General features: G+C 53.4%; 1 protein-coding gene across 17 annotated transcripts in view; it reads right to left on the reverse strand.

The window, feature by feature from the left end:
• The window catches only part of PLEKHA6 (pleckstrin homology domain containing A6), a 111,343-nt gene that overhangs the window by 39,343 nt on the left and 58,419 nt on the right, over window positions 1-13,581 (reverse strand). For 15 of the 17 annotated variants that reach the window (XR_006213762.1, XR_006213761.1, XM_042975524.1 and 12 more), the window contains exons 2-3: window positions 2,443-2,523; window positions 1,647-1,761 (exon numbers count right to left, since the gene is read on the reverse strand). Coding sequence is in view for 15 of the 17 variants with exons in the window: in XM_042975524.1 (XP_042831458.1) it covers window positions 1,647-1,761; window positions 2,443-2,523 (196 nt within the window). In the remaining 2 variants the exon portion in view is untranslated. Of the gene's footprint in view, window positions 1-1,646; window positions 1,762-2,442; window positions 2,524-4,652; window positions 6,012-13,581 lie in introns of those variants that run through there. The other 2 variants (XM_042975530.1, XM_042975519.1) reach the window with 2 other exon arrangements.

Genomic DNA, 13,581 nt, shown 5'->3' on the forward strand with positions numbered 1-13,581 from the left:
ACTCAACCTTAGGCTAATCCAACCGTCTGCCTTCCCTGCTTTCACGGCCAGTCTGGGAGTGGTGCTGGAGTAAAACCACACACAACTGTGGACTGGAGTCAGCCAGAGTCAAGTCTGTGACCTCAGTTGACCGTTCGACATCATCACACAATATTTCATATTCCCCTCGTGGTCCTCTGTTCCTGTTCTCCAAACCTTGGGCATATTCTCAAGCCTCATTGCCTCTCCACCCACCCCACTCTCTGCAGAAAACCCTACCTCCTACCTCCCTGTAGAAGTTGAGGACGTCAGATGGGAACGTCTTTAACTTTCTACACCCCCACCTCCTAGCTTCACATGACTTTCCCTTGTAGCTCAGGAGTACCCCTTCCCTATGCAGGCTAACAGCACCTCTGCATCGGACTTCTCCTGTCTCCACAGAAATGAGACTCACGGCTGTCCCCTTCCTCCTGAACCCATCTACTGGGCCATGCCCCTTCTGCTCGCACATCTCAAAACAAAACAAGATGGACCAAGCAGACCTCCTGCCATCTTGCATATCTTCTGGCTTCTGTCCCCTACCCCTCATTCCCCCTAACAGTGAAGTTTCTTTACAGATATGTACATTTCAATATTTCAAACACTTCAGAAAAGTAGAGAATAAATCACCACTTTGTTGGTTTCTAACAAAACGTGACAAATACAGCTGAAACTCCCTTTGAGCCCCTCCTCAATCTCATTACCTTTCTTCCTTCCTAGAGGCAACTGCTGACCCAAAACTAGTCAGCTTGGCAGTGGTTATTTGCTTGTACTACAAATATACCTATACATATGCCATATCACTTTCATGTCCGTTTTACGTAAGCGATAGCACGTTTTTCATATTCTGCAACTTGCTTCTTACCCAACATTACATTTTCGAGATTTATCCTCGTTAATACACATAGCTCTCGTGCAATTTAATTTTTGGAGAGCACTCTATTATACGACTGTACTACCCCTTACTGTCCAGTTTCTTAGGAGACTAGTTTCTACTCTTCATCGTCTGTCTGCCCTCCCATCTCCTCTTTAGCTCTCTCCTGCTTGCCTTCTGCCCCCATCCCACCACCTGTCAGGTTCTCCAGTGGTACGCCCCATGCACGCTTTCAGCCCTTATCTTACTGGACCTCTGTGCCACATTCTTGTCTGGATTACTTCTTCCTCCTGAGGCTCTCCTTCCTTTCTGAGCTCTCAATTGGCATCTCCTCCAAGAATGATTCCTCTTTTGCCGTCCCCCTAGATCAGTGGTTCTCAATAGGTGGAGGAGGGGGCAATTTTGTGCCCCAGGGAACATTTAACAACGTCTGGAGACGCTGGTTGTCACAGGGCAGGTATTACTGACATCTAACGGGTATAGGCTGGGGATGCTGCTTAACATCCTACAGTGACAAGACAGTCCCAAACCACAAAGAACTATGTGGCTCCAAATGCTAACAGTGCCAAGGTTGAGAACCCCCAGTCTAGAGATTGATCTTCCATAAGGTTCCGGTCTGACCCCTCTTCCCTTCCTGTGCTCGACCCCTCTTGCATCACCTCACTTGCTCTTTGGAGACTGTTGAAACAGCTGGACAGGCTAGCATATTTCCTAGGATTCCTACCTGACAGCTTGCCTTGGGGGCTAGACTTACCCGGACGCTGGGCCGCTCTGGGGGGACCTCGGACACCATGTTGTGGTTGGATGTGTCGCTGTTGGTGATAGCCGGGCGTTTTCCACCTGCTTTATTGGACATGTCCAAGGCCGATCTGATTTCAGGTTGATGAAAACAGAAGAAAGGGACTGGTCAGAACCCAGAAAGAATGGAAGGGCCCTAGCTGTATTCCCTACCCTGCCACCCACTGTTCCAGCATTAGCACAAAATCACATCCCCTAAGTGCTATCAAGAGGTCACCTCAGCTGTTCCTTCCGCTCTTCTGAGACCACATGCCAGTAATCTTGGTTGGGCATTTTCCTCTTTCTTTCCTGTAAACTTATTTTAAAAACCTAGACCTTAGGACTCTGGAACTCCTTTTCCTTCTAACTGAAGAGACACAATGCCTCAGTGGATATGAGAGTCATTTAATGATCTTTCTTTTCCTTCCATTCACTGAGCCGAGATCCACAGAGGAAGCCGAGAGGAATTCACATTTGGCTCTCAGGGTTATATCACCTTCCCTCAGCACCTCCCTCAAAGGCCCCTGGGTGATACGCCCACCTCAAAACTATCTCACTCCTCGAGCCTGAGATCTGGGAGACACTGGGAAAAGTGGGTGAGGTCAACGAGCTGGATGGCCCTTAGAAGCTTCCATTCCTCAGGACTGAGGTGAGAGACCCTAACTCCCTCTGCTCTCCACACCCCCTCTTTCCCCTTCCCAGCTGCAAAGTGGCAGTGGGGGCGGGGGTGGGGAAGGCTGGAAAGGTCAAGCAGCCAATGGGGGCAGACATACGTTTTCAAGTTAAATTTTTTGTTTTCTTCTGGGACCTGGCCAGTCACTGGGTGCAGAAATGTGTTCCGTCTTTCATTGTGGCTGTGGAGGCAAAAAAGAGAGAGGTTGTGATAAAGACGGAGAAGGCAGAGACACAAGCTAAAGGAAGGGTGGGCCCCAGGCAGTGACAGGGCCCCGATGGCCACATGGGAGATGGTCCCTCTGTCGTCTGTGGGGTCCAGGAGAGGCAGGCTGGGGGGCTGGGCTGCAGAAAAAGCAGCTGCAGTCAGGTGGGGGGTAGGGAGACACCTTTCACTAGTCAGTGCTAACTACTTACACAGATCGCTGAGGCTGGAAATACGTCCCACTTAACCCCTTCAGTGGTGACCCTGGGCTTGTAAGTGAGTGGGGGGGGGCGGGCAGGAGTCTCCAACAGCCAAGGTTTTGTGTGTGGCAGGTTCTCTCCCAGGAACTGCTCCTGCCCGTGCCCCACATAAAAACTGCTCACTCATTATTTGCTGAAAGAATTCCCTTGTGACCTTGGACTCCTTTCTCTCCTGTTTTATGTTGCATCTCTTGCTTTACGTGAAACCAGAGATCCAGAAACTCCATTCCTGAGCTCGGGCTGGGACCCACTCACGCTTCCAGTCCAGGGTCCCTGCATCTAAGGGGCCACTTGATGTACTGAGGCCCCAGGGACCGTCAGGCATCGAGGTGAGTGCCGGCTCCACAGTCACATCTAATTAAGGGATGCTGGGGCCTGGGGTGGGCTGGGGTGCTGGGAGGACAGGCTGCTAGGAAACGGGGTCTGTGCAGAAGCAGATGGGGAGCAGGGCCGTGGAGGCTCCTTGGGGAAGTCCTGCTGTGGCTCTCTGGCTGGCTGAATGTCAGCCTAGTTTCCTGGTGGCTTCTGGGGGAGACAGACAGTCTGTGAAAAGGGTAGCAGATAGACCTTAGAGGGGGGCTGGTGCTGTGGGTCTAAGCCACCAATGGCAGCCATTGAAGATGGCTTCTGCGAACAGGGGACCACTTGGCAAGAACATTGTAGGATCCAAGCATCTAGCCAGTGGGGGACTGGGTGAGTTTTAAGGTCTTCACTCATCCTCGTGCGAGATGCTGTGAGAGCCCAGAATAGTCTCAGTCCGCCCCAAGAAGCAGGCACCTGGACAGCGCCTGCTGAAGCCATGCCAAGCTTGGGGCTTGGGGGGGGGGGGGTCCTGACACCAGGCCACTTGAGCACTCTGACAGCGATCAGCCAGGGCTGCCTGGCATGCGGCACCCCAGCCAGCCCCCGAGGAAAGAGAGCCTAGCTTGGTCCCTTCCACTCCACGTGAGAAGTAACCTTATGGAGATCCCTCTTCGATAGTCCGGGAATCTCAGCCCCTGGGCTGTCTGCTGGAGTTAGAGATAATAACAAACGGTGGGTTTTTTTTTTTCGGCTCCCAAACCAGCCATGTGCAGATAGAATCCAAAGCCCTGTGCAGAGAAGCCCGGTGAGCAGTGGCCTCCGTCTATGTGGAAATCTAGGGTTTTGCAGCTTGGGCTTGCCGGCCAGGACCCTAAATCTGGCCAGTGTCCACCAGGACTCGGTTCCAACTCTAGCATATTGCTCACCTGCTCTCCACATCTCAAACTTTATTCCCTCCTCCCTCCAACAGGGATGCTCTCCTCAACTGCAGGGCGTCGTTGCAAGGAAGGGTGACTGGTTGCAGTCCCCCCTGCCCCCCGCCTCTCCCCCATCGGGAGGCGAGCAGTTTGTGAAAATAAGGTCCTCGAGGTGCCAAGATCTCTGCTTTTCCCCGGTGGCACAGAGCGCCTGCTCCCCACCTCCCACGTCCAGCCCGCTACATGTTCCCTGTGCTAACGGCCGGAACCTTCCCCACACACACTGGTATAGACAGACACACACACACACACACACACACACACACACACGCACACAGTCTGCTGTCAGCCGGCACAGGTCTCTCAAGGGACAGCGAATTGCTCCCTGCCCCAGACTCTCCTACCCAGCAACCCCTACAAATGACGTCCTCTCTCCATCCCGGCGCTACCAATTTCAAAATAGCTTCCCCTTCACAAGCACTGCAATGCAGCAGCCATTGACCTAACTCCTCTTCCTTCTCCAGGTCAGGTCTGGCAGGGCCCTCGCTCAGAAGCCCCCGACCCAGCGAGCCACCCATCAGCCCGCTCACGGAACTCGGCTCACCGGCCACTGAAGAAATCCCTACCTGACCCGCCGATCAGCCCGAAACTTCAACATCCTTTTGGCAGCTCTGTCCCCTGTTCGGCAGCCTCAGAGGACCTGCCAGCCACCCTGCTCCTACCATCCCTCTGAGAAGTAAGTCCTCCGGGTCCCGGTGGCCAGCTCAGGGCGCGAGGCAGGCGCGGCTGGCTCCCCCTCCTCCCGGCTCCGGCACCAGGCGAGGGGGAGGGGCTCTCCCCGGGTGGTGGCAGGGGGTGCCCAGGTGCCCTGGGGGGCCCGTGGCTTCCTAGCATCCAGCCCGAATGCTGCCGTCTGAGTGCTGGAGGCAGAATAAATGAGCAGGGACGATATCCTCCCGGTCCAGGTCCCCGAGGAGAAAACGCTGAAACAGAGGCGGGCGGGCGCCGAGCAGGTGTACAAGTTCCAGGTAGTCCGACCTCCCTGAGCTAAGGACACAGAGTGGCCGGGCGGGCGGAGCCGTCTGGGGCCGCACTCCCATCTGCGCGGCCTGCAGGAAGACGGTCTTTCCTGCCTCCCGACCCCCAGCCCCGAACGCAGGCCCTTGGGCTGAAATCCACGTGCCTCGCAGAGACCCTTCTGATCCCGCGGGCACGAGGGTTAGAAGAAGCTCCAGGCTCGGCTGCTGCCACTGCCTAGAAGCTGAGATTAAGTTTCCCAGACTTCGGCGCAGACAGGGCACAGCGAGGGGGGCTTCTGCGCAGCAAACGCCCCCCCCCCCCCCCCAAACGTGCTCTCTTAGGACCCAGCCCCGCCTGGCTTGCCCTCCGCTTGGGGTCCAGCTGAGGGGCACGGGGAGCCAGAGCTGGTGGCAAGGACCTGGCTTCTTTGCTCTGGTGAACTGGAAGGAAAGCTTCCTCCCAAAGCTTGTGAGGAAGAGGGCAGCAAACAGGGCTCAGAGGGGGTCACCGTGTGTTTACTTCTGAAAATCTTCCCAGATGCCATATGATAAATCCCAGCTGGCGACTGTTGGATCTGCTCAGGGGCAAAGGAGGTTTGCATCGCCTTGAAGTTCCCTGAACTCTCCGGGGGCTGAAGACAGTCAGATCTCCCCTTTCCCTAATGCCCTCGGTGTCTGAGGGTCCTGGGACTGCAAGGGCCTTCTGAAGGTCATCTCTTCCAACCCCCTGCCTCCAGGCAAGCTCACTCTGCAATCAATCTCATTAAGTGCCCTGGCTCTTCACAAAGGGCTCCAGCAAGGGAGGCTCCAGACCCGCTGTCAGCTTATGCTGCCAACTTGTTCTTTTTTGATATCAAATTTCAGTTCCTCCGGCTTTCCATATTATTCCATTTCTGCCTTCGGATGACAGAATCCCTTCTGAGCAGCGTGGTCCCTTATGGCAGCACCAGGCAGTCCGTTGACATCATAGTCTGTTGTTATGGCAATTCTGTGATGTCACAACAGACACTGAAAGGGGAGGGCGGATCTAATTTTTTGGATCGAGGTCACAGCTCAGAGAACCGTGCAATCAATGAATGCAAAAGCGAGCAGACGACATTATTATTTAACTGTGACAAGACAAGCCGGCTGGCGAGAGCTGGGTTCAACAGCTACTGATGTTGAGGCAACTAATCCTAAATCCAAACGGTCAATATATTCAACCATTTAGCGGTACTTTTGCAAATGGTGACAAGAGCCTTCGGTTGCCAGATCCCACCTCTCTCTGGCCCAGCCTAATTATTTGAGCCCTGCTATGGTTGTGGGAATCTGGGCCCTCCTCTGGTGCCAGCTTGAGGTCTCTGCCTGTGCACAGTAGGCGCCTAATAAATATTTGTTGGACCAACGAGCAAATGAATGAACGAACAAAAGAAACCCTCCGTGCTCCGACTTAATTTTTAGCCACCTGCATTTGGAGTTTGACATTCTGTTACCAAGGGCCTCCCTACCTTTGCTCTCTCTTAAAATTAATTACTTCCTCTCCATGAGAGAAGCTCTGTCTCTGCCCCCTCGCCCCTTCACTCAGCTCCCCTGCCTGGCTCCCCCTCGAATATATAGCTTGGCTTTGATCCGTCTTCATTAGGAGGGGAAGAAAATTAAGCTCATCCGTACAGGAGGAGGGAGTGGAGGTGCATTGGGAAAATGAGTTTTCTTCCTCTAGAAGGCAAAAAATATCCCCTTTCTCTTCAAGCTGAGCTCAGGAACCTCCCACAGGCTTTGCTTAAGTTGTAAGCTAAATTACTTCTCCCATGCCCAGTGAAGCTAGCACAAGGGAGTAGGAATGTAGGCTCCGGGGCTTTCCCTGCTTGTCGAGGGCTCTGAAATCCTCAGGGTTCAGGCACACAGAATGCCTAGCTGGGGTTCTTTTCCTTCACCACTAAACTGCACAGAATGACAGGTTGTCATTTTAGGGTAGACGTCAAGAAGAACTTACCAGGTGCAGGATATTTTAAAAGGGAAACAAGGATAGGTGATTCATTTTTTCTCTCTTCTTTCCTTTTTTTTTTTTTTTTTTTTTTGGTGGGGGTATGTCAAAGGCCTCCATTTCTCAGGAACAAATAGTTATGAGTACATCTCCAAATGGACCTCCTGATTCCCACACCCCAAAAAGGGGGAGAATCTCAAGCAGTCAAGCAGATTTTGTGATGGAGGCAGGAACATCCCTAAACTCCTGGATCTCCCACTGGGTGGCCACCTTATCCACTGTGCCTACAAACGTGGCCCCAATGGCAGTGCCACCGGTGAAAAGAGAATTGGGCAACACCAGGCTTTCAGTCCAAGATCCAACGGGAATTAGCAATGTGACCTGACTTCTCTGGTTATTCGTTTCCTCGTGTGCAAATGAGGTACCTTCTAATTCTATGAAATAATAGCTGGCACTTGCAAACTGTGAAATGTTTTATGCATAAGAGATAATGGCGATGATTAATTTGCTTAGAAACAAATCAAGAAACATGCCAGGTGCCGGAGCTAGAAAAGGAAAAACATACCATTCAGGTTTAAGAAGGCTACGTGCGTGGGGCGGGGGCTGGCTTTCCAGAAGTGCCAATACCAGTAAATTACAACAAGCAGAGGCCGGGCATCCACCTCTCCTTCCTAGTTAGGGCTTTCCTACTTCCTGAGGCGCCCTCAGTCTCCAGGTCCTGGTGACAGCCTCGCTACAAAGATAACCCAGTACTGATCTGTCTCCAAACATCCTCCCCAAGCATCGGCATCTGTCTAGAGGGCTACTGGCACTACACGGTCAAAGGCAGCAAATTCAACCCCAGTCCCCGCGACCCTTTGTAGGCATGCATGGTTGCACACGTGCGCGCACGCGCGCGCACACACACACACACACACACACACACACACACACACACAGGTTGGACGCCCAGAGCTCCCACCGTGATAAATATTGAACAACTAGAAAAATACACTCAACGCCTTCCACCCTCTGGGCCCCTCCTGGTTATCTGCCCTACACCAAGCTGCCTCATTTCCATAGCTCCCGAGAATCTGCTGACAGAGAATTAGCCCTGGCTAGGCTTCCCCATCCAGAGAGCACTTTGGCTTCTGGCATCACAGCTCATTATATGGAGAGAGGACATGGGGTGAGTGGGGGGGGGAAAGCGGGGGGGGGGTGCTGCCTGTGGCCCATCCCTCCCACTTCCTTCTTTTCCCCAGCTAGCAAATTCCAAGCGAGGCCATCCACACTCCTGGGACGGCTGCTGCCGGAGGGCGGGGGGGAGGGAGGAAGGTAGGGAGAGGTTTGGCTGCAGCTCCCCACCTCCCCCCCCACCATGTCTCATCATTATTTTTGAGCAGCTTTATCTTCTCCGGCATTCTGTCCCAATTAAAACCAGCTCGGTTTACAGTTCCAACAGCGCTGGTGTGCCTGACCATTGAAGCTCTCCTGATCATTCCTCGGGAAAAATACGCTGCCCTAGCCGACTTCTCCCCACCAAAGTCCCTCTGTCCTCCGGCCTATTGCTGCCACACAAAGAAGCCAAAGGAGGTCAGGCCCCGGTGGCCCTCCTGGGGATCTGCAGGTGGCAAGGAGCACCTCGGCACGGCACTGTCTCTTCTCCACGTGCTTGCTGCCTGCAGAGCAAAATACCAGCTCTGCGGGCTCCGGGGACCCAGCTGCCAGCCTCACACTGGTACTCGTTCTCTCCTCTCTGTCCTTGCACCATCCTTCCTCCCAGGCCACAGTCATTTCCAAAAGGGCAGGAATAGGGCGTCCTCTGCCAAGCAAGCTTGGAATGTCCTGAAATGCTAGGCCACTGGGCTGAGCGGCTAAAAGGTAAGACTCGGGCCGCCCCCTTTCCTGCTCAACTCTGCGTATCCTCACAGCCCCCATCCCCACCCCAAAGGGCCAAAACACATTTCCCTTACTATGACCGGTTGTGGAATGCTGGGGGATGTTCACCCGGAGCTCGGCCCCTACCTCAGATAGAAAGCAGATGAGCTGGCTTAGTAGCCAATGGAGGGGAAATCACAAATCAGGGGGCCAGAGTCAGGTTTCCTCCCTTCCCCACTGTGTCCTTCCTGGGGTCTCGCCGCACTATCTCTGAGCCCCTGCCCTGGGCTGGAAAGAAGCCCCAGACGGCAGGGTAAGGGTTGCGCTCTCGCGGGCTCTTTAGTCCTGGTCACTGTTTGTAGCGTGCACGCGCGTGTGCGCGTGTGTGCGTGTGTGCGGCGGGGAGCGGCGGGTATCTCAGGGAGGGGAAGTTTGCGGGGAGTGTTCACTCTGATCTTGTGCCCCAGCTTGGATTATCTTATCTTCAAACTGATGATGACGGCGACGACGATGACGATTTTACTTTATGTGATTCCATTCATCTTCTGAAAAATGAAGATAACCGGGGTGGATATTCAGCACAGCCATGCTATGTTATGAAAACGTTGAAATTCTCCCTTATTGGTCAGTAAAGAGCACCTCCACTGAGCCTCTTGAGCGCCCCCTCCTCACCTCCCCACCGGTGCCTACCCCCCCCCCCCCCCCGAGAGATCCAAAGACACCACGGGGGAGGGGGGGAACCACAGGACTCCAGGCCCCTGCCCTTTCTGGTTGATGAATTACTGAACGTCATTCCTGAAGTCGCCATTCCTTAACTGTCAGAACACCAATGGCCCTTGCAAGTGTCAAGATCGGGATTCTGGGCCCAGAAGTTGTGATGTGCAGGACGCAGGACGAGAGGGGCCTTTCCCGCTTTTCCACCCCACGCCTGACCCAACTTGGGAGAACTGGGGCAACGCAGCTCCCTGGGGCTCCTCACCTTCCTTGCCCTCACGCTTTGGTTTTGTTCCCTGCTGAAGGGAAAGGAAATTTAGGAAGGACTGTCATTCTGGCTCTACCTTCCCTCCTCACAGCCTTTCCTGAGTGGTGAAGCCTGATGGGAGCAGGGGGAAGGCCCCAGTCTCCTCCCTCAGCCTCCAAGCCGCCTTCTCCTGACAGTCAGCAAGAGTCCCACGAGATAAAGGGGCAGGATACTAATTAATTACTGTCTCCCCCCCCATCACCACCCCCCCCCACCCCGGCTCTGAGCTAAATCCCAAAACCCCAACCTTTCAGAAGCTGAGGCGGCCCAGCTGTCTGCTTCCGAGCCTCCAGAAGGTCACTGGAACCAGCTCTCTTCATTCCTAGCTCAGCAGATTTGGTTCTGGTGTCCCAGACAACAGTCCCACCCCACCTCACCCCAAGGGAAAGCATTCGACAGAGTAAGTGTTCAGAGAACAATGCAACCAGACTAATGTCCCTCCTTCCACACCCTCCAAGGCTACAAATGCCTTCTCAGTTATCAATCCAGCAACTGGGGAGGGTCAAGTCGTCCTGTGCCTCAGCTTCCTTGTGTCAACAATGAACCAACGGTGCAGCCACTCTGGAAAACAGTATGGAGGTTCCTAAAAAAACTAAAAAGAGAACTACCCTACGACCCAGCAATTGCACTACTAGGCATTTAACCACGGGATACAGGCGTGCTGTTTCAAAGGGACACATGCACCCCCATGTTGATAGCAGCACTATCGACAACAGCCAAAGTATGGAAAGAGCCCAAATGTCCATCGATGGATGAACGGATAAAGACGATGTGGTATATATATACAATGGAGTATTACGCGGCAATCAAAAAGAATGAAATCTTGCCGTTTGCAACGACGCGGATGGAACTGGAGGGTATTATGCTAAGTGAAAGTGGTCAGTCAGAGAAAGACAAACATCATATGACTCCACTCACATGAGGACTTTAAGAGACAAAACAGATGAACATAAGGGAAGGGAGACAAAAATGATATAAAAACAAGGAGGGGGACAAAACAGAAGAGACTCTTAAATATGGAGCAGACGGTTACTGGAGGGGGTGTGGGAGGGGGGATGGGCTAAGTGGGGAAGGGGCACTAAGGAATCTACTCCTGAAATCATTGTCCCACTATATGCTAATTTGGATGTAAATTTAAAAAAATAAAATTAAAAAAGAATAATTAAAAAAATGAACCAATGGTAATAAGTAGGCCTTGTTCAGTACACAACACAGATGAAGGGGTTCAGAACAAAGGGGATAAATTAAGCTCATGTGGTCTGGGCTTTGCATTTGGAGGAAGGCAAGGCCCATATCAGAGTCAGGGAAGCTGAGGTCCGTTGTCCCAACCCTAGTGACTGGAGAGAGAAGACAAAGTTCCTGTTCTTTGTCCAATCTGAGCCTTTTTTGTCTCCAGGAAAGAAGAGGGACAAAGCTTTATGATTCAGAGGGGAGACACCTGCTCCACCAGGCTGGCTGCGAGAACGCAGGGATAAAAGACACAAACCCTCTTACTTGTAAGCCCGTGGGCCATAGGTCTGGGGACTGTGTGTGACACAGAGCGGGGGCGGGGGGGTACCCATGAATGTTAGTCCGACAACACCTGCCTAGGTGCGGAGATGCGGAAGGGCGGCCGCATGCAAACTGCTTACCGCCTGGGCCTTCTCGGTTGCTGTTGGCCAGCACCTCACACACAGTAGGAACAGAATGGGTGATGGCCGTGGTTGCAGAGGCAGTGGGGGGAGTGGACGTGTGCCATTGCACTTTGGGAGATGGAACTGTGAGTGAGAGAGGCGGGAGGGCTCAGCTTCCGGTCCCTCTCGCTGGGGGATGTGAAGGCAGGTTCCATATGCTCCGGGGCCCCCTCCTCTCCTCCCCCCTCCCAACTGGCCAGCCCACACTGATAAGAGTCTATGAAGCAGGGGCTTTGTCTGGGGGAGAGGAGAGCAGTAAATCAATGGGAGCAGAGAGCAGGGGCCTGGACAATTGCTTCTGGGGGGGAGGAGCCCTCATCTCAGGGAGGTGCATGGAGCAAGGGGGGGCAGAGGCAGGCGGATGGCAGCAAAGCTTTAGTGTTAGCATCACCCCTCACCTGCCCTGGGGGAGCCAAGCCGGCCCCTCCCCCCAGGGAGGGCTCAGCTGCTCATCTCTCCTAGACTGGGGGACACAGATGGATTGTGGGACATTCTGAACACCTCCTTCTGCTGGGAGTGAGGAGTCTGGAACTTCCCATGTGCCTGGGGAGCTTGCCAAGGGCTCCGAGGGCAGAGGCATCTCCCCAGATTGCTGTCTGCTGTAGGGAGGATCCAAAGTGATCCTGGGAACACAGGCCACCAGTGGAACGGGCCAGAAAATGGCCGTACCTGGGGAAGGTCATTGCCGTCTTCCCCCTCTGCGGACTGAGGACAGCTGTAGAGTGCTCCCCCTGCTATCCCAGAGAGGAGAAGTGAGATCTAGAAAGGAAAGGACTTAGAGAACTATTGAAGAGGGCTGTCGCATAGAGTCAAAGAATGGAGAGCGTGTGGGTTATCCTTACGGAAAAGGGTGAGGGCAGTGGTTTCCCCATCTGTAACAGAGTGCCACCAGAGATGTTAAGTTAAACAAGATCACATGTTGGAAGCACATAATAATTCCTCGGCAATTGCTGAAGTTATAATCATTAATAAATCAAAGGGATCGCATAAAACAAGTAGCATTATTCTAAAGCTGTGCCGTCCAGTTTAGTAGCCATTAGTCATATGGGACGATTTACGCTGGAATTAATTAAGATGAAATAAAATTAAAATGCCAGTTCCTCGTCATGCTAGCCACATCTCACCGTGTGGCTCAACGGTCACAGTCGCCAGAGGCGACCACACGGGACAGACAGCCATGGCGCACTCTATCATCGTGCAGCAGTCTATCTGGACAGCACGGGGCCAGAGCCTCTGCAAGCCACCTTCCAGTTCTAATATTTTTTGATTCTCTGGAACATGCACTTCCACACCAGCTGCTCTGGGCTCAGGGTCCTCAGGGAGTACAGGTGCCCTGCTAGTCCTCAGCTACAGCAAGAAGCAGGGGAAATCTGCCACCACCACCAGAGTTTGATACATTTCAAAGTCGCATCAGAATTGATTTGGAGAATCCATCACTTTTTAAAGCATATACATTAAGAGATTCCCCTCCAAGATGGGGAATATTGTTACCGACAGCCTGTTGGGGGCAGGCTTGGGGGAGGCACTGGGGAAAGGTTACACAGCAGCTCACTCTGTGCAGAGAGGAGAGGTGGTAAGGGGGAAAGAATGGGGGAGCCCGGTCCTCCCCTGCCTTCCTTTTCCTTCTTGGATTGGCCAACTTTTGGCAGAGACCAGAGGGAGGAGGAGGAAAGAGGTGATCTGCAGGGTCCTTTGGTTTAGAACAGGAAGAGCAGGCACACAGGGAAAAGATAGAGGAGTGGCCACCAAGGACAGGGGGCTTAGAAGTCCTCCTTCCCTGCGCCTCCCCCATCCCACCCTACCACCCAGACCTGGAGCCTGTGGTAATCACAGGGAAACAATCTGTCCCTAAACAAACAGCACTTGAAGCGGGTGCCAGAGTGCGTTCATTGATAACCCAGGCCGAGACAGGGGAGGAAGATCTCAGAGGAACGGGAGAGGCACTCCCAGGCCTAGACCCCAGCCAAGGAAAAGAGGGGGCCTGCAGAGGGAAGGGAAGAGGGAGACAGAAAGAGGGGACCA

The sequence above is a fragment of the Panthera tigris genome, chromosome F3, assembly GCF_018350195.1.
Source record: "Panthera tigris isolate Pti1 chromosome F3, P.tigris_Pti1_mat1.1, whole genome shotgun sequence".
Taxonomy (NCBI): Eukaryota; Metazoa; Chordata; class Mammalia; order Carnivora; family Felidae; genus Panthera; species Panthera tigris.